Source organism: Garra rufa, chromosome 15 (assembly GCF_049309525.1).
Source record: "Garra rufa chromosome 15, GarRuf1.0, whole genome shotgun sequence".
Classification (NCBI taxonomy): Eukaryota; Metazoa; Chordata; class Actinopteri; order Cypriniformes; family Cyprinidae; genus Garra; species Garra rufa.
The window spans coordinates 42,120,860-42,148,214 of record NC_133375.1 but is presented as its reverse complement, the minus strand read 5'-3'; the positions used below and the strand labels follow the sequence as shown (position 1 = coordinate 42,148,214).

Below are 27,355 nucleotides of genomic sequence, written 5' to 3'. Positions count from 1 at the left end.
AGCATAAAGAAATTTAAGCTTTGGACAAGTGGTGGCGCTAGAGAGTTTGAGTAAGAGACTCCAAACTTGCTATGGTTAATGTTGAGACTGTTCTCTATCAGTGTGCCAAATTACACAACTATCCTGCAAGCAGTTCTATGGGCTGCCATAGACTCAATGGCGGAAGAAACGGAAAAAGAAGTAGTAGTAAAAAGAATGCCAATGGATACAATAGGTGCTTATTTTAAATTGTAAAAATATTTCATTATTTGACTGATTTTACTGTATTTTTAGTCAAATAAATGCAGCTGTGTTGAGTAGGAGACACCTGTATGAGCTCCAGGTCACACTGTCCTCTCTCATAGGCCACAAAGGCGAGGTGCGGGTCTCTCTTCTCGCAGTATCGGCCCACGATCACACTGTCGTAGTGCAGGTTTTCTCGGAGAAAACGCTCAGGACTGTTGTTACTGTCTATGTAGATCTTTGCCAATGCATTGTGGGTAGCTGGTTCCTCACAGCCCTCCTGAACACGAGATTCGAGCCAGGACAACAGCAGCTTCAGTCTGGAAAAAAATGAGGATGGAGCCGACTGTCAAACTGGGTATTGCAAATATTAAAATATTTGTTTAACAAATATTTTTTAAAATTAAATATTAAAAATAAATAAAATAAAAATGCTATTTGTGTGTGTGTGTGTGTGTGTGTGTGTGTGTGTGTGTATATGTATGCATTTTTATTGAGATAAAATATTTTAAATATATATATATTATATATTTTTATTTTTGCTGATATTTGACATGCATTTGAACAATAAAATATGCAATATAAAAAAATAAAAAAATATGTAATATTAAATATTTTATCTTGTAATCACACACATTAAAAAAAACAAAAAAATATTTAAATATTTAATATAATTCAAACAATTTATATATATGATTTTTTATTGAGATAAAATATTTTAAATATATACATTTATTTTTTTATTTTGAACATTATGTTCTTTTTGCTAACATGTATTTGAACAATAAAATATTTAACATGGAAAAATTAAATGAATGTTAAATATTTTATCTTGTATTCACACACATTTAAAAACATATTAAAAATGTTCATATAATTCAAATTATTCATAAATATAAATTTTTATTGAGATAAAAAAATAATATAATTTTTTGTATTGAATATTATGTCTTTTTTGCAGATATTTAATATGTATTTGAAAATTAAAATTTTGATGTTAGTTATTCAATCTTGTATTCATACACATTAAAAAACATTTAAAAAATAAATTGATATTTAAATATATAATTCAAACAATTCATATATATATATATATACAATTTTATTGAGGTTAAATGTTTAAAATATAAACTTATTTTTTAAAAATGTAATATTTTATTGTTCCTTTTGCTGATATTTGATATGTATTTGCTCTGAAATATGACAATTAAAAAAAAACATTTTATATTATTATATTATAAATAGTAAAAAATATATATCATAAATATGCAATGCATCTAATGACTTGCATGCAATGCATGTTGTGATCTTGAGAGTGAAAGTGGATGAGGAGGAAGGACAGGATGGGATCAGTTTTACCGGTTTCTTTTTTCCACTTCCTCCACCAGCTGGTCAGTGCTGAAATCTCCTCGTACGGCCAGGATCAGATTCTTGATGGTGTCCTCGGAGCAGTCGACATCCAGCAGACCCCCGATCACCACCGGCAGCCGGCTGGGATTGACCTGCAAGACCAAACACACACATATGAACACTGCAGATCAGTTGCGTGTGCATGAAGTGTTCAGGACGTTCAGCACACCTTCTGTACGTAGATCTCAATGTATTTCTGCAGGCTGTTACGGTACAGGTAGAGCACGAGATCGTGGACGAAATCAAAGCGGTCGCACACAATAATCAGAGGAAGCTGATCTGTGAGTTTGGCTTCCTGTGCAAAGACACAACAAAAACATGAATGTATACAAATCAAGTCCATAGTCCATCTGATGAGTCCATCTGTTTTACTGCCACAAACATTTCTACATTTCTATTGTCAAACCGAATTATAATGCATTTATGTATTTAAAGCAGTAGAGAGCAAGACAACAATAAAAATTTTATAAACAAGTATATTACTAGTTATTATCAGATAAAAAAAATAGCAATGCAAAAAAGGGAAAACTGTAATTCCTTAATAAAAAATGGTAAAAACTAAGCTACTGTTTAATTTATTTTTTAATGTTTACTTAATGAACTCAATTCAAAGAATTAAAGTAAACTGTTAATTGTTAATAATTAAATGTAAAAATGTAAATATAAGCTAATGTTGCATGTTTTTCATTTTAATGTTAATTATTATATTAATTTAAATAAATTCTCAATCATTTAGATCATGTTGAATTGTGTTTTATTGTTATTAATTCAAATTAATTAGTTCAATTAAATTAAATGGCTATTAATTTTTTTAATGTTAAGCTAACGTTTATTTTATTGTTAATAATCAATTGTCAATGAAATCCATTAATTAAAATAAATAGCTAATAATTTAATTAAAAATGTAACTTTAAGCAAGTGTTGAATGTTTATGTCTTTTCATTTGATTCATTTAATCCAATTCGGTTAATTAAATTCATAAATGTAAATTAAACTAATGTTGAATATTAATTTTATTGTTATTAATCCAATTTAATTTATTCAATTAATTAAAATACATTGTAAATAATTCGATTAAAAGCTGACAATGACAAGCTAATGGTGAATGTTTACAGTATTTTACTGTTATTTATTTAATTCAAATCATTCAGATAATTAAAATAAATTGTTAATTAAATGTAAAACTGTGAATGTTAGTTATATCTGATGTTTATTTTATTATTATTTGAATTCAAAAAAACAAAACATTTATTTTAATGTTTTTTAAGGATGTTTTTTTCTTTACTATAACTCATCTGTATTAATACTTCTGTTAATACTTCATGTTAAACAGTGGCGACAAAGACTAGACTTTCTTAAACTGAATGCATTAATGAGCTTGGTTTCTCTCTCTTGTGTACCTTAAGGAAGTTCTTGACACGCTCGGCGTTGTAGCAGTTGCTTTCGCGACAGACGCGCTCCACCTCTTTGATCTGACCCGTCTTACACGCCGCCTGAATGTACTTGAAGTGCACATCGGGGTCCTGACTGAAGTTCACGATAGAGCCCAGAAAATAAAACAGACCTGAAAGACACACAGAAATGAGAAATAATTCATTAAACCAGCCTCAAACCCCTCTGAAGCCTTACAAACACGCATAGTTACGAACATCTCACCCTCGTAACTCTTAAAGGACTCAAACAGCTCCACCAGTGTCTGCGTTCCCAGCTGCTCGTGGTACTTGGTGGCAACCTGAACGCTCAGCTGCAGGTTTTGACGCAGGTTTGCGGCCAACATTGCCCTTAAACACTCAACGGAGTCGCCCACAGACAGAGAGCCAAAGAAATTCACCAACCACTGACGGAGAAAGAGAAGAAATACACTGTTAAATGTTCAATACTACTTTGACTGACGAAAAACTTATTTATATATTTTTGAATTTGAATTTAAATTTAAAATGATAAAATGTAAACATTTGACTTCAAATTTAAAAACATTAATTTAAATTTACAACTAAACAACAAATGTAAACATTTAAATTTGAATTAAAAAATGTAAACATTTGAAGTTAAAATATTTACCACTGTTAAATGTTCAGTACAACTCTGACAGACAAAAATCTATATATTTTTGAATTTGAATTAAAAAATTGAAACATTGGAATTTTAATTAAAAATGTATTCATTTAAATTTAAATTTAAAATGCAAACATTTTAATTTTAATTTAAAAATAATAATTTAAATTGAAAATATTTAACACTGTTAAATGTTCAGTACAATTATATATTTTTGAATTTGAATTCAAAAAATTAAACATTTGAATTTGACTTTTAAAATATTAGTTTGAATTTAAAATATTTAACACTGTGAAATGTTCAGTACCACTCTGACAGACAAAAATCTATATATTTTTGAATTTGAATTAAAAATGTAAACATCTGAATTTAAAAATGTAGACATTTGAATTTTAATTAAAATGTAAACATTTGAATTAAAAAATGTAAACATTGGAATTTTAATAAAAAAAATGTAAACATTTAAATTTAAATTTAAAATGCAAAAATTTTAATTTTAATTTAAAAATAATAATTTAAATTGAAAATATTTAACACTGTTAAATGTTCAGTAGAATTATATATTTTTGAATTTGAATTCAAAAAATTAAACATTTGAATTTGACTTTTAAAATATGAATTTGAATTTAAAATATTTAACACTGTGAAATGTTCAGTACCACTCTGAGACAGATAGAAACCTATTTATATATTTTTGAATTTAAATTTAAATTGTAAACATTTGAATTTTAATTAAAAAATATTAATTTAAATTGAAAATATTTAACACTGTTAAATGTTCAGTACAATTAAATATATTTTTGCATTTGAATAGAAAATTTAAACATTTGAATTTGAATTTTAAAATATGAATTTGAATTTAAAACATTTCACACTGTGAAATGTTCAGTACCACTCTGACAGACAAAAATCTATATATTACTGAATTTGAATTAAAAATGTAAACATTTGAATTTAAAAATGTAGACATTTGAATTTTAATTAAAAAAATGTAAACATTTCAATTTAAATTTAAAATGCAAAAATTTTAATTTTAATTTAAAAATAATAATTTAAATTGAAAATATTTAACACTGTTAAATGTTCAGTACAATTATATATTTTTGAATTTGAATTCAAAAAATTAAACATTTGAATTTTAAAATATTAGTTTGAATTTAAAATATTTAACACTGTGAAATGTTCAGTACCACTCTGAGACAGATAGAAACCTATTTATATATTTTTGAATTTGAATTTAAATTGTAAACATTTGAATTTTAATTTAAAAATATTAATTTAAATTGAAAATATTTAACACTGTTAAATGTTCAGTACAATTAAATATATTTTTGCATTTGAATAGAAAATTTAAACATTTGAATTTGAATTTTAAAATATGAATTTGAATTTAAAATATTTCACACTGTGAAATGTTCAGTACCACTCTGACAGACAAAAATCTATATATTTTTGAATTTGAATTAAAAATGTAAACATTTGAATTTAAAAATGTAGACATTTGAATTTTAATTAAAATTTAAACATTTGAATAAAAAAATGTAAACATTGGAATTTTAATAAAAAAATGTAAACATTTAAATTTAAATTTAAAATGCAAACATTTGAATTTGAATTTAAAAATATTAATTTAAATTGAAAATATTTAACACTTAAATGTTCAGTATAATTATATATTTTTGAATTTGAATTAAAAAAATTAAACATTTGAATTTTAAAATATTAATTTGAATTTAAAATATTTAACACTGTGAAATGTTCAGTACCACTCTGACAGACAGAAACCTATTAATATATTTTTGAATTTGAATTTAAAAATGTAAACATGTGAATATGAATTTAAACATTTTTATTTGAGTTTAAAAAATTATTTTTTATATATATATATATATATATATATATATATTAGGGGTGGAACGGTTCACAGAAGTCACGGTTCGGTTCGTACCTCGGTTCAGACGTCACGGTTCGGTATGATTTCGGTACAGTGGAGGGAAAAGCAAAACAAAAATGCAGAAGGCAACTAGATGTATTTCCACTCACATACCCAGCAACAACCGCTGAACAACGGCAACACACAGTCCTCGTCTTTTCCACCACTCTCTCGCCTGTACTACTGTAACTGACTGGAAAAGCGAAGTTTTCCCAAACTTGCGATCTAAGGGGCCGTTCGCTTTCTTCCTGATCAACAAAGCGCTCGGGCGCTTGCGCTCCGGAAGCGTCTGCCGTTTCTAAGCAACCATCAGCTGCGCTCTAGCTCCAAGCCTATGCGTCTCCATGCATTGTTTCTTCTATTAGCGTCAAAATAATGGGGGCTTGACAAATCAAAGTTCAGGAAATCCCTGGACCACAATGATGGACCGTCGAGCTGACAAAAAATTGCAGAGTGCCAGAGAATGTAGACGGGCTCTGATAGAGCGCATACATAGGCGGAGCTCGGCTGCATCGACGCCAATCAGAGCTTCAGAGCTAAAGCGGGGATAAATATTAGCTGTCCCTAAAGAACCCGCGTATTTAACAGTAGTTCCGCATTACATTAATTATTTTGCAGGCAAGTTTTTTTTTTATTTTCATACCGTGTATTCTCCGTTTAAATTCATGCACCGAACCGTGACCCCCGTACCGATTCGGTTCGAAACGAATACATGTACCGTTCCACCCCTAATATATATATATATACACTCAAAAGATTATTCTGCAACAAAAACACACTGCATATTTGTTTTTTATTAACTATATAAACTAAGTTTACACAGCTGTTGAGTTCCAAATGTAATGCTGATTTCATATGCAAAAATGTTAGCCAATTACAGCAGTGGGCGTTTCCTTTGAAGTCTCACAGCAGACAAGCCCCTTCAAATGGTTTGCACAAATCAGAGACTAAATTCGTGGTAGAAAATGACCATTTGTATTAAAATTATGACTGTTTTTGATGAAAAAAGCTCTCTCGGACCTCAGGGTTGAGCAGGTGTGTGTGTACGATGGCCCGTTTGATGTCGTAGGGGTCGCTGTAATGCTCCAGAGCTCTCTGTAGTAAACCGGCTTTCTCACACAGCTGAGCGATGTGAGGGCGCTCATAGTGAGTGAACATCTGGTTCCCCAGGATCGCGTCTGCAACCTGCAAACACACACAGATAATAAACACAACAGGCAAAAGTCTTGATATTCTATGGCTTTCGAAATTGAAATTCAAAATTATGATGTGAGTTGCATTTAAATTTTTTCAGACAATCAAATTATCACTTACTAACAGGCTAAAACTACTAAATAATCTCCTTAACTTCTAAAGCTAAACTTCTTTAACAAAACCTGAAACACATACAAGTTAAACACTCATGTTTAACATTTATGTTAATTCTGACCAAGAACAGCATGATTTCAACATGATTTTTAAATTTGCATTAGCCATTCTCTGCAGTGTTAATATTTTTGAAAAAAAATCTATATTTTATTAACATTTAAGTTATTTTTATTTTAATGTTTTATTAATAGTATAAAAACATACAAATAAATTTTTTTTTTTACTTTTAGCTTTTGCAATTAGTTTGCTTTTTTTGATTTGTTAAAATATGTTTGTAATTTATTTTTATATTTTCATTTTAATTATAAAGTTTTAGTAACTAGTAACTTTAGTAACTAACCACTCTCTGCAGTGTTGATATGTATAACAATTTATAAAATTATAAAAAAAATAATTTTATTAATTTAAATATTATGAAAATTAAAATATTAATATTAGATGAAAAAGTCACACTTGAACTACAAAAATAAAGTCGAAATTACGAGAATAAAGACAAAATAATGTGATAATAAAGTAGAAATATTTCAAAAATAAAGTTGAAATTACAAGAATAAAGTTGAAGTATTGCAAGTCTAAATATTTCGAAAATAAAGTTGAAACCATGAGAATACAGTCGAAATTACGTTGAAATACTACAATAATAAAGTCTACTATTTCAACTATGAGAATAAAGTCAAAATATTTCAAGAATAAAGTCGAAATTACAAGAATAAGGTCAAAATATTACGAGAATAAAGTCAAAATATTACAAAAATAAAGTCCAAATTACTATGAGAATGAAGTCGAAATATTTCAAGAATAAAATCAAAATTACAAGAATAAAGTCGAAATATTATGTGAATTAAGTCAAAATACTATGAGAATAAAGTTGAAACATTTCAAAAATAAAGTCGAAATATTAAAGAAATACAGTCAAAATATTTCGAAAATAAGGTCAAAATATTTTAATAAAGTCGAAATTATGAGAATAAAGTCGAAATATTGCAAGAATAAAGTCAAAATATTTCGAAAATAAACTCAAAATTACGAGAATAAAGTTGAAATATTGCAAGGATAAAGTCAAAATGTTTCGAAAATAAACTCAAAATTACGAGAATAAAGTTGAAATATTGCAAGAATAATGTCAAAATATTTCAAAAATAAAGTCAAAATATTAAAGAAATACAGTCAAAATATTTCGAAAATAAGGTCAAAATATTTTAATAAAGTCGAAATTACGAGAATAAAGTCGAAATATTGCAAGGATAAAGTCAAAATATTTCGAAAATAAACTCAAAATTACGAGAATAAAGTTGAAATATTGCAAGAATATTGTCAAAATATTTCAAAAATAAAGTCGAAATATTCCCGAAAAAAAAAAGTAAAATTTTTCTTGAAATGTTTCCACTTTATTCTTGCAATATTTAAACTTTATTCTCGTAATATTTAGACTTTATTCTTGTAATATTACGAGAATAATATAAGTTAGAAAGTTTTTCAGACATAATAATGAAATTGTGGTGGCTCATCTTGTATAATTATGCTGTGAAGGCAGCTTGAGCTTCAGTGTGTTTGATTGGTTCACCTGAGGGGCGTGAATGAGGTTCATCTCCAGGAGGCGTGTCTGCAGAGGCCCCTCCTCCGGCCTGTTGTTCTTCAGAGCGTCCAATAGGAATGAAGTACACTGCTGCACTAGATTCCCCTCCATAAAGACATCCACCACCTCAAACACACACACAAACACAGATGTTTTTGTTTTATGTTTTTGCAATTAGTTTACTTTGTTTATTTATTTGTTAAAATATGTTTGTAATTAATTTTTATATTTTCATTTTAATTATAAAGTTTTAGTGACTAGTTTTTATTGTTATATTTTCTTTTATACTTTGTTTAAATGTTTTTAAAATATTTTGTCATTTACTTTTCTTTTTATTTATTCTGCTCTAATTTTAATTTTAGTTTTTATTTCTTATAAAGTTTCAGTAATGACTTTTTTACTGTTTTTATTTTCATTTGTTAAAATATTTTTCAAATTTATTTTTATATTTTCTGTTTTTATTTTAACTATATGGTTTTAGTAACTGGTTTTATTTTTTATATTTTTTCATTTTATATATTCTGCTTTTATTTCAGTTTTAAAGTTTTAGTAACTGGTTTTAATTTTTATACTTTCTTAATTTATTTTAATGTTTTAAAAATATTTTGTAATATTTTTATATTTTCTGTTTTGGTTTTAATTGGAAAGTTTTAGTAACTGGCTTTTATTACATATATTTTATTTTCAGTTTAATTAAAGTTTTAGTAAGTAGTTTTTTATTTTTAGATTTTCTGTCTCTTTTTTATTTTTTTATATTTTGTAATTTATTTTTATTTTTAGATTTTCTGCTTTTTTTTCATTCATTTTAAAGTTTTAGTAACTGGTTTTAATTTTATATTTTTATGTTAATTTTAATTAAAGTTATAGTAAGTATTTTTTATATTTTCTGTTTTTATTTCAATCAGTTAATTTTTTTGTAATTCATTTTTTATATATATTTTCTGTTTTTATTTTCATTTTAGATTTAGTAACTGTTTTTTATTTTTATATCTTTAATTTTTAAGTTAATTTTAATTAAACTTTTAGTAAGTAGTTTTTTTATATTTTCTGTTTTTTATTTTAATTATAAAGTTTTAGTAACTGTTTTTTATTTTTAGATTTTCTGTCTCTTTTTTATTTTTTTATATTTTGTAGTTTATTTTTATTTTTATATTTTCTGCTTTTTTCATTCATTTTAAAGTTTTAGTAACTGGTTTTAATTTTATATTTTTATGTTAATTTTAATTAAAGTTATAGTAAGTATTTTTTTTTGTATTTTCTGTTTTTATTTCAATCAGTTCATTTTTTTGTAATTCATTTTTTATATATATTTTCTGTTTTTATTTTCATTTTAGATTTAGTAACTGTTTTTTATTTTTATATCTTTAATTTTTAAGTTAATTTTAATTAAACTTTTAGTAAGTAGTTTTTTTTATATTTTCACTTTTTTTATTTTAATTATAAAGTTTTAGTGACTGTTTTTTATTTTTAGATTTTCTGTCTCTTTTTTATTTTTTTATATTTTGTAATTTATTTTTATTTTTATATTTTCTGCTTTTTTCATTCATTTTAAAGTTTTAGTAACTGGTTTTAATTTTATATTTTTATGTTAATTTTAATTAAAGTTATAGTAAGTATTTTTTATATTTTCTGTTTTTATTTCAATCAGTTAATTTTTTTGTAATTCATTTTTTATATATATTTTCTGTTTTTATTTTCATTTTAGATTTAGTAACTGTTTTTTATTTTTATATCTTAAATTTTTAAGTTAATTTTAATTAAAGTTTTAGTAAGTAGTTTTTTATATTTTGTTTTAATTTTCATTTGTAATTTTTTTGTAATAAATTTTCTTATTTCTTATTTCTAAATTTTCTAAATAAATTTTTAGTTTTAGTAATTTTGTTGCGTTTTTCTGTCATTTTTTTATTATTATTTGAATTATTATTAAAAATGATAAAATATGTATATTATAGTTTTAGGAGAAATTTTTGGGAATTTGGTTGAGAAAGTAAATATTGGGATTTCTAGGAAGTGCAGTAGATCAATGTGGAAATAACTGAGATTTAGTGGCAAGTAAGTGAGTTTGTTACCTGGCTGATGTTGACCAGCGGTTCTTCATCCTGAACCAGCATCTGAGCGAACTGAAGGCCCTGATCAGGACCGGATCTCATCACACTCCTCAACAGCATCACCCAATCTGGAGAAAATCCCATCTGCCCCAAAAAAACAACACATCAGACCACAGCAGAGACACAGATTAGGGCAGAATAGAGCGGTTTAAGTGAGCACCGGTACCTTCTTAGCGTAGAGGACGATCTTCTGGAACTGCCCCGTCTCAGCAAAGCACTGGATGACTTTAGCAGGAACATTCGCTCGCAGGTAAACGCTGAGGGCCAGAGTGACGTCAGCTGCCTTCACCAGATCACCCAACTCCTCTGAACACTCCAGCTGCAGGGCATCATGGGAAATAATAATTAACCAGACAGCAATCCAACACTTATACAGTAAGATGCTGTTAACAAAATCTAGAAATATTATAAATATAATTTATAGTAACTGAAATAAAGCTGAAATAAAATGTAAATCTTAAAAAATGTCATGTGTTTTTAAGTCTGAGCACTAAAACAGAGATAAAAATCTATCTAGAAATGAAAATAATTAATAAAATATATATATATATATATCTGTCTACAAATACTGTCTAAACTTTTATTTTTATAAAAATCTATATTTGAATCTATTTTAATCTAAACTTCTTTTATACTTTATTTACATTTTTTTATAATTTCTGTTTTTATTTTAATTTTGAAGTTTTAGTAACTGTTTTTTTATTTTTATAATTGTTTATTTTTATTTTTATTACAGTTTTAGTAATTCGTTTTTGTATTTCTGTTTTTATTTTAATTTGCTAAAATATGCTTGAGATTTATTTTTATATTTTCAGTTTTTATTTTAATTATAAAGTTTTAGTGACTGGTTTTTATTTTCATATTTTCTTTTATACTTTGTTGAATTTATTGTAATTTATTTTTGTAAAAAAAAATTTTTTATTACTTTTCATACTTTCTTCTCTTAAATAAGGCCATAAACAGACAAAATAATTAACAAGAAATAGGATAGATATATAGATGGATCATAAATAATAAATGTAACAAATAGGTAACACTTTACAATAAGGTTGTATGAATTAGCATTAGTTAATGCATTAGTAAACATGAACTAAGCATGAACAACAACTCTGTTTAGCATTAGTTAACATTAGTTAACGTTAACTTACACGTTTATTAATGCATTTATTCATGTTAACAACTGAATTAATTAATGTTAGTTAATGCATTAGTTAACATGAACTAAGCATGAACAACACCTCTGTTCAGCATTAGTTAATCCTAGTTTACGTTAATTTACACGTATATTAATGCATCCATTCATGTTAACAACTGAATTAATTAATGTTAGTTAATGCATTAGTTAACATGAACTAAGCGTGAACAACAACTCTGTTCAGCATTAGTTAATCCTAGTTTACACTGACCTACACGCATCTATTCACGTTAACAGTTTTATTAATTAACATTAGTTAACATGAGCTAATAGTGAACAATAATGGTAAACAGCTTCATTTAATTTTTGGTAATTAGACTTGTTGTGCATATTTACATTAGTGTGATACTGATACACAGTAAGGATAAACAGTTCTAACTCACCATCTTAAAGGTACAAAAGCTTGTGTGTACCTTATTAACTTTATGTAATAATAAGGCATCAATTTGGCTTACTGGTAAACACGTCTAAAGAGGAAACCATCTACTGATGTGTTATTCATGTTCATAGGCCCTTTACTATCATTACTTATATTGAACAAAGCACTTACTAATGAATTTGTGAACCTTATTGTAAAGTGTACACTAGTTCAACATTAACTGATGTGTTACTAACATTTGTATACTCTTTATTAAGATGACTTACCATTAACAAAGCACTTACTAATGAATTTGTGAACCTTATTGTAGTGCACACTAGTTCAACATTAACTGATGTGTTACTAACATTTGTAAACTCTTTACTAAGATGACTTACCATTAACAAAGTGTTTACTAATGAATTTGTGAACCTTATTGTAAAGTGTACACTAGTTCAACATTAACTGATGTGTTACTAACATTTGTAAACTCTTTACTAACATAACTTACTATTAACAAAGTGTTTACTAAGTGAATTTGTGAACCTTATAATGTGTACACTAGTCCAACATGAACTAATGTTTAACCAACATTTGTAGACGATTTATTAACATGACTTACCATTAACAAAGTATTTAATAAGATCATTTGTGCACCTTATTGTAAAGTGTACACAAGTCCAACATTTACTAACGTTTAACTAACATTTGTGGGTTAATAACAAAGCAGTCATTGATTTTACTTGACGTTAAATGAGTGAAAGCCATTCATGCATCACTTAGATTTTCAACTTTATTACATATTATATTATTACATATTTGTGGTATGCATTATATACATTTACATTATATAATCAATTCATTACATAAACAGAAATAAATAAATAAACTTAGCGAAGAAGGAGGTGTTTCTCCTAATGTAACTGGAAGTGAGCAAGCATGCTCAGGTTAAAGGGATAGTTCACCCAAAAATGAAAATTGGATGTTTACCTGCTTACCCCCAGGGCATCCAAGATGTAGGTGACTTTGTTTCCTCAGAAAAACACAAACGAAGATTTTTAATGAAAACCGGTGCAGTCTGCCATCCTTATCATGGGCTTGGATGGGCACCAAACCTTTAAAAGTAAACAAAAACAAGCCCAGACAAATCCAAATTACACCCTGCGGCTCGTGATTATACATTGATGTCCTAAGACACGAAACAATCGTTTTTTGTGAGAAACTGAACAGTATTTATATCATTTTTTACCCTTGATACACAGCCACGTCCATCTGTCATGAGCACGAGTTTGGCATCAGTCACGTCACATGTGCACGCGCTCTAACGTAGAATACGCAAACGCCGTAAGCGATCTGTCGCATGAATACAACACTCATTGTTTACACAGAGCACAGAGATTGTGGGTATAGCGGCTATTCAAAGTGATGTTTCATTAACAAATTTCAGGAGGAGCTCGCGCAGATAATTAACACGGCCAATGCATCATCAGCAATCACTCCCTATCCAATCACTCTCCCTATCCAATTACTACAGTCCCTTTAAATAACCAAGCAGTCCTACCTTCAGCTATCTCTGATTCCAGCATCCCTCCCACCCCCCCTTTTTATTTTCTCTTCACCTCCAGCAAAGGGGGGGAGCGCTATTGGGTTCGGGCCAAATGCCGAGCTCGGACCCCTCTCCCTGGGCAGGGGGAGTGCCCCGGGCTCGGGAATGACTACCGAGCTCGGAGCCCTCTCCCGGACAGCATGCCAAACACGCTTAACTTTTATGCTGTTTATTATATGCAAAAGCGAACTAGTGAAATGGTAATTACTTGCGCGTATCCTGATTGTTTAAACCGATTTAAAGCTAAAAGATTACGTTTGCTTGAGCAAACTAATCCGGGACTTTTCACTGCATTCCCCTTCCGGAGTTTGCGTATTCTACGCTAGAGCGTGTGCACATGTGACGTGACTGATGACAAACTCGTGCTCAAGACAGATGGAAGTGGCTGTGTATCAAAGGTAAAAAAAATGATATAAATACTGTTCAGTTTCTCGCAAAAACCGATCGTTTCGTGTCTTAAGACATCAATGTATCATCACGAGGCGCAGGGTGTAATTTGGATTTGTCTGGGCTTGTTTTTGTTTACTTTTAAAGGTTTGGTGTCAATCCACGTCCATGATAAGGATGGCAGACTGCACCGGTTTTCATTAAAAATCTTCGTTTGTGTTTTTCTGAGGAAACAAAGTCACCTACATCTTGGATGCCCTGGGCGTAAGCAGATAAACATCCAATTTTCATTTTTGGGTGAACTATCCCTTTAAGCTGGACAAATAGTTGGTATTCACCTTTGCGTTTTAAAGCTGCTATTTTCGATGAATGTCCATTTCTATCCCGCTTTCCAAGCCAGTAAATCCGTTATATCACGCGGTGTTTTACTAGGTCTGATCCATTCTGTTCCTGCGGGCGATTTTGCCGCCGAACTCCACAACAACAAACGTGCGCGCGCTCAGTAGATAGTCACGTGGAATTAAACGATTTCCAATCAGAAAACAAGCTGACGGAAGACGGAAACATTGCTCGCTCCATAACATACAAAGTTCTCGTGGTTCACACAGTCTCCACGACTGAATCAAAACATTTTTTTAGCCTCACGAACGTTCGGTAAATAAAAGATATCCACATATTATTATCGCAATTTCTTCTTGCACGTCGTCCGCCATTTGTTTGAAGTCACGTTTGTCAGCGCGAGATTTCCCGCGTTTACAGTCTTACTCAGTGTGTGTTAGTGTGCTGTCACATGGGAACAAAACTGTTAAATATATTTTTTGTTTGTTTGTTTGTTTGTTTATTATTTGTAAGTGGTATGTCTAAATCATGTTAATAAAGAGTTTACAAATGTTAGTAAAACATCAGTTAATGTTGGACTAGTGTACACTTTACAATAAGGTTCACAAATTCCCTTAATAAATACTTTGTTAATGGTAAGTCATGTTAATAAACAGTCTACAAACATGAGAAACATTATCTGATGATGTTTAGATGGTTTCCAAGTTTACCAATAGCCCAAATGGGGAGTTAGTATTGTTTATCCATTGTGTGTGTTAGCTTCTACATAAACATATGTGTATATACTGTATGTAGTCTAATTAAATACAGTTATTTACAGGCATAGGCATAATGCATGAACAAACACATTAGTGTATTAATAAGTTAACATGAGCAAAGATTAGGCAATACTGAACAGATGCCTTGTTCATTTTAGTACATGTTAACTAATGCATTAACCACAATGTTAACTAATTAATCTGTTAATGTAAAGAGATGCATTAGTAAATGTATACATTAACATTAACAAAACATTAAGTAATCCTGAACAGTGGAGTTGATCATTGTTAATTGATGTTAACTAATGCATTAACAAACACATTAATATATGAATAAGTTAACATGAACAAAGATTAAGTTATGCTGAACAGATGCCTTGTTCATTGTTAGTTCATGTTAACTAATGCATTAACTAACATTAATTAATTCAGTTGTTAACATGAATAAATGCATTACTATACGTGTAAATTACCGTAAACTAGGATTAACTAATGCTGAACAGAGTTGTTGTTCATGGTTAGTTCATGTTAACTAATGCATTAACTAACATTAATTAATTCAGTTGTTAACATGAATAAATGCATTAATAAACGTGTAAGTTAACGTTAACTAATGTTAACTAATGCTAAACAGAGTTGTTGTTCATGCTAAGTTCATGTTAACTAATGCATTAACTAATGCTAATTCATACAACCTTATTGTAAAGTGTTACCAATAAGGAAATAAAACCAAATAAAGCTTTTATTTAGATGCCCCATTTTAGGTCATTTTAAATAAAACTATAATTAATAATAAAAAAACTTCAATCTCCGTACTGGGTGGATTTAAAGACTCTCATAATTTTTGTTAAATCTGTCTACAAATACTGTCTAAACTTAACTTTTGTTTTCCAAAATTCATAAATGCACAGATACATTAAAATAAAACAATGAAAAATGAGTTAATAAGTAATAAATGTGACCTTGGACCACAAAATAAGTCTTTACTAGCAGTAGCCAAAAATACATTGTATGGGTCAAATTGGTCAATTTTGCTTCTAGAAATCATCCGGATGTTAAATAAAGATCATGTTCCATCAAGTTATTTTGTAAATTTCCTACCATAAATATACCAAAACTTAATTTTTGACTAGTAATATGCATTGCTAAGAAATTCATTTGGACAACTTTGTGTTTTTATTTTTATATTTTATGTTTTTATTTTTAAATTAAAGTGTTAGTAATGACTTTATATTGTATGTTTTTATTTAAATTTATTAAAGTATTTTTGCAATTTATTTTTTATATTTTCATTTTTTATTTTAATTATAAAGTTTTAATAACTGGTTTTTATTATTTTTATTTTCATTTTAAAAAAACATTTTGTCATTTATTTTTATTTGTATATTTTCTGCTTTGGTTTTAATTGTAAAGTTTTAGTAACTAGTTTTTACTTTTTTTATTTTGTATAGCCAAAAATACATTGTATGGGTCAAAATAATCCATTTTTCTTTTATGCTAAAAATCATTAGGATATTAAATAAAGATCATGTTCCATGAAGATATTTGTTAAATTTCCTACTGTAAATATATCAAAACTTAATTTATGCATTGCTAAGCACTTCATTCAGACAAATTTAAAGGTGATTTTCTCAATATTTCAATGTTTTTGCACTCTCAGATTCCAGATTTTCAAACAGTTGTATCTCGGCCATATATGTGACCCTGGACCACAAAACCAGTCTTAAGTCGCTGGGGTATATTTGTAGCAATAGCCAAAAATACATTGCATGGGTCAAAATTATTGATTTTTCTTTTATGCCAAAAATCATTAGGAAATTAAGTAGAGATCATGTTCCATGAAGATTTTTGGTAAAATTCCTACTGTAAATATATTAAAATGTAATTTTTGATTAGTAATATGCATTGTTAAGAACCTAATTTGGACAACTTTAAAGGTGATTTTCTCAATATTTAGATTTTTTTTGCACCATCAGTTTCCGGATTTTAAAATAGTTGTATCTCGGCCAAATATTGTCCTATCCTAACAAACCATACATCAATAGAAAGCTTATTTATTGAGCTTTCATATAGATGTATACATCTCAGTTTTGTAAAATTTAACCTTATGACTGATTTTGTGGTCCGGGGTCACATATTGTCCTATCCTAACAAACCATGCATCAATGGAAAGCTTAAATTGACCATTATGACTGTTTTTTTGGTCCAGGGTCACAAATGTGAGAAACCAACGAATACTGCACCTTCTCTCCCTTGAGCCATTTCTCCAGCAGCTGTGTTCGTCCCTGCTGCAGCACCGGTCTGCACAGCTCCACCGACTCCAGTTTATTGAGCTGCCCGCGGTCCAGCAGAACCCCGAAATACTGCAGCAGCGGAGACGGCTGGCCGCCCTGAGCCGGGACCGCCTGGAACCGCCGGATGGTCTCCGCCGTTCGCAAGACACCCTGAGAAACACAGACAGGATTCAGTGACTTCTGACAGTGATTCAGTGTGACTCAGGTTTGGATCTGGATGGGTTTTTGTGACCTTGGGAGCCGACGCAGCGACTTTAGCCGCCTCCGTGTAGCTGCCCTGAGAGAAGAGGGTGTTGAACTTTTGTGTCAGGAGCTCCTCGGCTCCGGGAAGATCGCTGCGTAACGCCAAACGCAACGCCAGCTCGGGATTCTGCAGCACGTTAGTCACGTAATTTACTACGTTCTCCTCCTCCACACACACCGACAACACCTAAACACACACACACTCACATTAGGGACACGTGTGGATAATAATAATTCATCTTATGTATGTATTTTCTTTCTTTCTCCCTTTCAATTCTTTATTTATTTATTCAGAATTATAATTTTATATTTCATTACAGTTATAACTTGAAATACTTGATTCTAAATGGTCAATTGTCATTTTAAAAGCTGTTTTTTTTATTGTATTTAATAATTATATGTATTTAAGTTTATATTTATTTATTTATTTATTTATTAAGAATTATAATTTTATATTTCATTACAGTTATAACTTGAAATGCTTGATTCTAAATGGTCAATTGTCATTTTAAAAGCTGTTTTTTATTGTATTTAATTATTATATGTCTTAATTTTTATATTTATTTATATATTTATTCAGAATTATAATTTTATATTTTCTTATAAACATAACTTGAAATACTTGATTCTAAATGGTCAATTGTCATTTTAAAAGCTGTTTTTTATTGTATTTAATAATTATATGTCTTAATTTTTATATTTATTTATTTATTTATTCAGAATTATAATTTTATATTTTCTTATAAACATAACTTGAAATGCTTGATTCTAAATGGTCAATTGTCATTTTAAAAGCTGTTTCTTTTGTATTTAATTATTATATGTCTTAATTTTTATATTTATTTATATATTTATTCAGAATTATAATTTTATATTTTCTTATAAACATAACTTGGAATACTTGATTCTAAATGGTCAATTGTCATTTTAAAAGCTGCTTTTATTGCATTTAATAATTATATGTATTTAAGTTTATATTTATTTATTTATTCAGAATTACAATTTTACATTTCATTAAATTATAACTTGAAATACTTTATTCTAAATGGTCAATTGTCACTTTAAAAACTGCTTTTTATTATTGTATGTAAAAATTATATGCATTTAATTTTATATTTATTTATTTATTTATTTATTTATTCAGAATTATAATTGTATATTTGATTACAATTATAACTTGCAATACTTGATTCTAAATGGTTAATTGTAATTTTTAAAGCTGTTTTTGTTATTGTATTTAAATATTATATGCATTTAATTTAATATTTATTTATTTGTTTATTCAGAATTATAATTTTATATTTCATTACAATTATAACTTGGAATTTTAAAATTGTAATTTTAAAAGCTATTTTTTTTATTATTGTATTTTATTTTTATATGTATTTAGGTTCATATTTATTTAATTATTATTTTATTTTTACTGATACATTTATCTATTTGTTACTTGGAATACTTGACCGTCTCATTGGCAAATTGTCCGTTTAAAAGCTGTTATTTTTAATAATTGCATTTACTCAATTCTAATTGTTTTTTTTAATTATAATTTTAACTCGGGAATATTGAACATCATAGGTCAGTTTTCATATTCTAAAGCTGTTTTTGGAATAATCATATTTAATTATAATCATATTTATTTAGTTATACTTTTATTGAATTCTAATTATTATTTTACATTAAGTTATAATTGTAACTCTTAATAATTCAATAAACAATAAATCAATAAATCAATAAACAAACACATAAAACATACTGTAGGTAAACAAATTATATATAAACCATGAATAACAATATTGGTGATTAAGATTCATGTGCTCATTCATCAGTAAACATACACTACCGTTCATAAGTTTGGGGTCAGCACATTTTTATTGTTTCTTTCTTTTTTCGTTTTTTAAAAGAAATTAATACTTTTATTTACCAAGGATGTGTTTAGTTAATAATTAAAAGTTTATTACAAGTTAATAATAAATAATTAACATTGTTATAATTTTTTTTTTTTTTTTTTGAATAAACACTGTACTTTTTAAACTTGTTATTCATGAAAGAATCCTGGAAAAAAATACAGGTTCCAAAAAATATTTGGCAGCACAACTGTAGATATTATCCAACATTGATCATTCTAATAATAAATCAGCATATTAGAAGGGTTTCTGAAGGATCATGTGACACTTAAGACTGGAGTAACAGCTGATAAAAATTCAGCATTTCATCACAGGAATAAATTCCATTTTAAAGTATGTTAAAATAAAAAAACATTATTTTATATAGTAAAAACATTTTGCAATATTACTGTTTTTTTCTGTATTTTTAATCAGCCTTGATGAGCATAAGAGACTTCTTTAAAGACTATTACAAGTCTTACTGACCCCAAACTTTTGAACGGTAGTGTATGTACAGTATAAAATGTACAATTCTGGACTCCAGAAGCAAGTCTGAGTGTGTTAAAGTACATGTTTTTGTCCTGTTTTCTCTTTCAACCCATATTTTGAGTGTTGCACGTGGATTTGTGTGTACCTGCCCCTTCTTATTGACCCCGATGATCCCGGATGTGCTCTCATGAGCGGCCGTGACAAATATGGTTTCAGCGCTGATGCGGTTCATGTAAATACACACGCCTGACTCCAGATCATACATGTGAAAATAACCGTATTTAGTGATGAGGTAGATGACGCCGTGCTTCGTGCCGATCTGGGAGAGAAAACACACAAGTGAGGTTAATTCAACATTAATATTCAACATTAGTGATACCCACTTTTAGTGGAAGTCCATTCATTTTTCCCATAGGGATTTTTAAGTCTTTGTTGAAGTGTTATAAGCCATAAATCAAACCAGTTAGCTATGAGGAGAATCACATTACATATTAAACTATTTTTTTAAGATTTAAGTCTGAGCACTTAAACAGAGAAAACAATCTAGAAATTAAAATAAATAATTAAAAAAATAATAATAACAAACTAAATAAAATGCTTAAAATTACATTCCTAAATACCGTTTTATCAAGTAATCTGTAATTTGTAATAGACTACAATTTTAAAAAGTAATCTACTCAGCACTGCAAATAACATAATTAAATTAAATATTTGTTTCATTGTTTCATTTAGTTTTTTAAAGTGTAAGTTTTTCATTTAATATCTACATTTTATTTAATCTTTACTTCTATTACTGAAAATAAATTTTTTACAGTTTTAGATTGTTCTTAAAAATGTAAGATTAAAATAATAAAAAATTTAAATACAAAATACAACAGTTAATAAAAATGTATTTTTTAAACAATCAATTGAAACATAAAACGACAATTTAAACAAAAACAACAAGCAAAATAAAAATGTTCTATGTATCTATATTTTATTTAATCTTTATTTCAGTTACTGAGAAGAGTTTTAGATTGTTCTTGAAAAATGTCGATTTGAATTAATAAATAATTTAACTAAATAAAATCTAATCAAAATACAACAGTTAATAAAAATGTATTTAATCATAAGCACTTACTTACCTAAAATGAAAAGTTTCAACAACAAAAACAACAAGCAAAATAAAATTAAAATGAATGTTTTTTAAATCAATATTGGTACATTTAATGGCAAATTATGTAAAAAGTAACCTAAAAGTAATCGAAAAAGTAATCGGATTACATTATTCAAAATGTAATAAGACTAGTCTATTGTAATAGACTAGAATTTCAAATTCAAAACTATTATTCTGAAGAGGCTGGTTGTAACTATAGATGCAATTTATTTGACGTTTATTGTAATATTTATGTATTTATTCATTCATAAGTATAATTTTATATTTCATTAGAATTATAACTTGGAAATACTTAATTCTAATTGGTCAATTGTCATTGGTCAAGGCAGTTTTTTTAAATTATTGTATTTATTTAATTATATATGTATTTATTTTTACATATTATTTTATTTTTAGGTATAAATATAATTCTGGAATACTTAACTCTCATTTGCCGATTGTCATTTTAAAAGAAGTTTTTTTAATTAATATATTTAATAATAATATATTTATTTATTTAGAGAATTTTTATTTCAGATTCAGTTATAATTATACCTCTGGCATACGTTTTCTGAATAATTATATATAATTCTATTATTTTAGATTGTCTCTGATATACTTGACTCTGATTTGTTGTTGCATATGCTAATATTTAAGTATTGATTAAAGAGATTGACCTGATTATATTATTCATGATTTATCATGGGAGTGGGCGGAGCTAAAAATCTGTTTTGGGGCACTTTGCTCACTGCAACTCTCTGATTGGTGGAATTTTCTGTACAGCATCATGGGTAATGTGGTTTTTCACCACAAATTCTGCTATTAAACATGATTACTTAAGAAATAAGTTTAAGTAAACAGATCAATTCATAAGCATTTACAATCCATTAACAACCTCAGAATTCACAACAGCTCCTCTTTAGAGGTTTGTCAGTTATTGTTAAAAAACAATTATAATTAATGTTTAATAATAATGTTTTTATTCATATCATTACACTTGATTTGCTCCGTTTTATTTAGTGAAACTTCACTACGTACAGTGCCTTGCAAAAGTATTCATACCCCTTCATTTTTTTTCACATTTTGTTATGTTGCTGCCTTATGTTAAACTACTTTAAATTACTTTTTTCCCACATCAATCTGCACTCCCTACTCCATAATGGCAAAGCAAAAAATTGGTTTTTAATTTGTGAAAATTTATTAAAAATAAAAAACTGAAAAAAATCCCGTTGCATAAGTATTCATACCCTTTTCTGGGACACTCGAAATTAAGCTCAGGAGCATTCATATTGCTTCTAGATGTTCCTACACTTGGAGTGGAGTTAAACTGTGGCAAATTCATTTGAATGAGTCTGATTTAGAAAGGCACACACCTCTCAGAAAAGGTCTAACAGCTGAAAATGCATATCAGAGCAAAAACCAAGATAACTGCCTGTAGAGCTCAGTGACAGACTTGCATTAAGGCGATGATCTAGGGAAGAGTTCAGAAACAAATCTGCTGCATTGAAGGTTGACAGAAGCATTATCCATAATGGAAGACGATTGGAACAACTAGGACTCTAGAAAATGTCCAAGCTGACAGAGATGGAGAGGTGAAAAGGTGAGGCAAAGAATGGCAGATAATTGCCAAATGCAGATGTGAAAAGCTTGTCACATCAGACCCAAAAAGACTTGAGGCTGTAAAGGTGCTTCATCTATGTACTGAGTTAAGGGTATGAATACTTATGTACTTATTTCAGTGTTTTATTTTTAATAAATTTGTAAAATTAGCAAATCTTGTTTCTGCTTTGTCATTATTAAGGTCAATTGATGTGGAGAGAAACTAATTTAAAGCAGTTTAACGTAATGCTGCAGCAAAACAAAATGGGGGGGGGGGGGGGGGTGAAGGGGTATGAATACTTTTGCAAGGCACTGTGTATGGAATAACCATAAATTCACTGTCAACCACGGCTTCTTGGGGCTTATTGCTTTATTTCCCTATGGAAAAAAATGAATGGAGGTTTTACTTCCAGAAGCAACTGTCTATTGCACTCTATAGTGTGGTAAAGGTCTGACCTGCATGGCCACAGGAAAGTCCGTCTGCGCTTCAGGAGGGAAAAACACATCCACTGCTTTCTTAGTGAACGGCTGGTTACCGGCCTGAGGCTGACCGACCTCGATGATGTGCAGCTGGAGAACACAAAAAACTGCTTTATACTCCAGAAAAACACAGAAACACACTTAATTCAACAGCTGTATGAACGTGGTGCTATCTAATGTCACCTTTCCTCCAGACTGCCCTCTGACAGAGAAGCAGAAGAGCGTTGAAGTGTTTGGGTTTCCCTCCAGTTTATAATTTCCAAACGCAGCCGCATGACCCTCGATGGGCTGAGAAACCTTACGGTCCACAGAGAACAACTGCATGGCGCCGACGACACGATTTTGCTGCAGGAGCCAGAGACAAAGAGAGAGTTACACACCCAAACTGACTGTAAAATGATATTCCAGGACTTTCTAGGACTTTGCAAACCCTACTTTTTTGATTTTCAAGGACTACAATCACAGATCTCACTCATCAAACAATGTCTTCTCTTTCAAATTCTAAAAAAGATAAATAGATAAAAAAAATACTAATAAAACAAAACAGCAAATAAAAAGGGAAGCACATGCAAAGCATGCAACAATGTCAACTTAAAAAGAGAAAGATTATCAACAGATGTGATACCAATTTAAAACATTATTAAATTATATATTTAATATATTATAATAAATATAAATATTATATAATTATACACAATTGTATACATTAAAAGCAAGGGTGTAGGTTTGACTTTGGCATTGGTGTGAATATAACAGCAGACAACAAACATTTAATTGTTTGAACAAATTTATTCCTAGGGACAACTAAGTAGTAGCTGGATATTGGTTGGGACAATGATGTCTGACTTTGGAGTTCCTCATTAAACATGAAAAGGTTATAGAACAAATTTAACAAAAAGCTTATGGATGTAAATTTTTTTTTTTTCTTATTTTTTTCTTATTTTTATAACTGTATTACTGTACTGTATACTTTATTGTATATATTGGTTTGATGTCTTCTACTGTTTAATACATTTTAAAAAAATCACTAAAAGGTCCTGAACTGAATCAAATGATTCGTGAACCCGCACTGAAGTCCCGAACTGAATCTTTAGTGTGTTGTTTTTTCATGCACCTGTCAAGTTTGAGATTTTGGGCTCTTTGGTATTTCATAAAGTGTTTTTTTTCAGACTAGTAGAAAGAAAACACCCAAAAGACACTATTAAGTGTTTCTTTTATAGCACTTTATCAATTTGTGTCAATAGATTTCAATTACAATACATATTTCTAAAGGCCGTTTTCTCAAAATGAGTTACCCCTTCAGTCGAATCACTTCGACGTTACATTGGGATCTCGCCTGAGAGACCGATCACCTCTGAGCCTTATTAAAAAGGCCAATTGAAAATTGGCGAGTGGACGCGCGCGCCGGCCACGCCCCCGTACATACGGGTATATAAGATGGCTGCGCGCACCACTCAGTCAGACTTTTGCTTTCAGAGCCGATGTGTCGAGCCTCTAAACAGCCGAGAAGAGTTCTTCAGAGTTCATGCTCCCTCCTGCTGCTGCGCTGCCATAACTAAAAGAGTGTTTCACAGAAAGAGCATTGTTTGGCAGCCGCCAGCGCGGTCCCGCGGGCGGCCGTTTTCACGGCCATATAAAGCCTTTTTGCATTCCAGCGAGCAGCCCCGGCGAGTGCATTGCCCCGCGGCGCCTCCCTGGGCAAACCGGGATCACAAAAGAGCAATTTCTAGCGGCCGTTTTAGACGTTCTTTTCAGGATGTCTTTTCGGCCGTGCGTTTCTGGATGTGGTAGTTTCCTCTCCTCAGCGAACGGACATGAGCGCTGCCTCACGTGTTTAGGCTTTGAGCACATTGGGGTGGTGCTCATGAATGGTTCATGCGGTGAAAGCATGACCATGACCACGCTGAAGTCCGCCCATCAGCATACCCCGTCGAGATGCCAGAGCAGTACGCCTCCCCGTCGTTCGGGCTGGGCATCTCCTCTGGCGCTCCAACGGTCCAGAGGCAGACGGAGACCGTCCAACATATCCTGCCCCGCCGCGAAGTTACCATTCCGCCGCCTGGGCCCCCGCCTCCGCCTGCCCGTCGCCGAGGGCGTCCCCCCGCAGCTCCGTCCCCTGCTGAGCCACACGATCACTCGCAGCCGACGTCGAGCCGCCCGTGGGAGAGGGACGCCGCTCGCCTCTCAGGGTCCTGCGACGGAAGACCCTCGCAGGCGAGCTTCGAAGCGTCCCTGATGCGAGCACCCCCGGAGGTGGAGAGAGCTACTCTGTCGGCACTCCCGCTGGAAGCGGGACTTAGCCGGTCATTTGAAATCACAGAAAGACCCAGCCTTCTCACCTCTGGGGCCCCGGCCCCGAGTTTCCTTCCTGAGCAGCACTTCCACTCCTCGGAACCAGACTCGGGACCGGATGTCGCCAGCGCGGGAACCAGGGAAGTAGGTAAGCACTGCTTAGTGCAGTTAGACACTTCTCCAGGACGTTTATCCTTCTGGGTTTTGTCTCCTTCCCTGTCTTTCCCCAGGCTGCCCCACCACGGTCACGCCGGTCAACGTTCCCTTGATACCACTACACTGGTTGATACGGACGGTACGGCCCGGCTCCAGGCGTCCGCCCAGACTCACAGGTACCCCTTACATTCTTTATTCAGAAACAGGCGTGCCTCTGTTCTGCCTGCGGCGGTCGCGTTCCTACTGGCGAAGGACGCGATCCAGCCTGTCTCTCCAGCCGGGACGAGGTCGGGGTTTGATAAGAGTCCTGACTTCACGTGTCCAGTTAGAGTGGTGGGTTAACATCCGCCCTGGATGGAGCTCTGTTCCGATCCCTTCTTAGGCTGTCGGCACACATGCTCACGACGACGCACATACAAGTATGTTTCCGTCTCCAGGGCTGGGTTGCAGCCATCTGCCTGAAGGGCACCCGCTGTCGCGTCTCGATCTTCCCCGGCGCACACCCCTTCGGCGGTCTGCCCCGGGGATTGAGCGCTCAGCGCGAGGTGCGTCCATTTGGCTAGTCCCTCTCCTTCCTGCCTTCTTAGGCCATGGGAGCTCCCCTGTCCCCTCTTCGGCAGACAGGTATTCGCGTCTTCAACCGTCTCTTCGACTGGTGCCTTACCAGCCCACTCGTGAGTTCCGTTGTGCGAACATTGGGACCTGGTGCCTCGGCACCCCCGCCATCTGGTTCTTCAGGCCAACCGAGGAAATTCGTTTCCTCGGTCGGGAGCCCGACTCGGTCCTCAAGACAGCCCGCCTTACTACCAAGAGCGCGCAGTCAGTGCTGTAGTTCCTGAGTCAATCAGGCACAACACAGCGGTTCTCTCAAACTGAGGCTCCTGGGGCACATGACAGCTCTAGCCGCTAAGAGCCGCTAAGCTTGTTCATGTGAGACCGCTTCAGCACGATCGAGTCCCATGATGGGCATGGCATCTCGGCCCACTCCGGACTGGCGTTTTCCCGCAGTTTGGCCGACAAGCCAGCCCGTGGCTTACCGCGGGTTGGGTTGCCATGTACGACAGAGGCTTACAGCCTCTCCATCTGCTCCCAGGGAGTACGTGGCAGATTTTGCTACTTGCCATTCACTTGAAGCAGGTAAACTCAACCGTGCAGCCTATCGGCTCTCACGGCAGTCCACCACCTGCAGGATGGCGACTCCACCCCGTGACGCAGCTAGTTTGGAGCATATCGGTAGGCCAGCCACATCCGCTCGCCCCCGATTGCTCTCATTACCAGCTGCCTCTTTCAGAGTAGTGCTGGCACTCAGCTGACCTCCGGGGCCCAAGTACGCCCTTCCCCAGCGAGCCTCCTTGCACAGACTCTGTGCAAGTCCAGGGAGGACGAGGAGTAAGTCTGTTGGTTGCGCTACAAGAATGGCCCACCCAGGCTCAGGTCTAGTAACCGTTCCCTCGCGGCAGTCCCTCCCT

General features: G+C 31.6%; 1 protein-coding gene across 2 annotated transcripts in view; it reads right to left on the bottom strand.

The window, feature by feature from the left end:
* cltcl1 (clathrin, heavy chain-like 1) overlaps positions 1-27,355 on the bottom strand; it is an 80,450-nt gene that overhangs the window by 28,614 nt on the left and 24,481 nt on the right. For both annotated transcript variants that reach the window (XM_073818649.1, XM_073818650.1), the window contains exons 4-17: positions 23,622-23,783; positions 23,415-23,528; positions 20,370-20,543; positions 17,842-18,039; positions 17,559-17,759; positions 10,839-10,991; positions 10,634-10,756; positions 8,553-8,690; positions 6,641-6,805; positions 3,289-3,469; positions 3,033-3,196; positions 1,802-1,927; positions 1,582-1,724; positions 308-542 (exon numbers count right to left, since the gene is read on the bottom strand). In XM_073818649.1, coding sequence (XP_073674750.1) covers positions 308-542; positions 1,582-1,724; positions 1,802-1,927; positions 3,033-3,196; positions 3,289-3,469; positions 6,641-6,805; positions 8,553-8,690; positions 10,634-10,756; positions 10,839-10,991; positions 17,559-17,759; positions 17,842-18,039; positions 20,370-20,543; positions 23,415-23,528; positions 23,622-23,783 — 2,277 coding nt within the window. The remainder of the gene's footprint in view (positions 1-307; positions 543-1,581; positions 1,725-1,801; positions 1,928-3,032; positions 3,197-3,288; positions 3,470-6,640; positions 6,806-8,552; positions 8,691-10,633; positions 10,757-10,838; positions 10,992-17,558; positions 17,760-17,841; positions 18,040-20,369; positions 20,544-23,414; positions 23,529-23,621; positions 23,784-27,355) is intronic.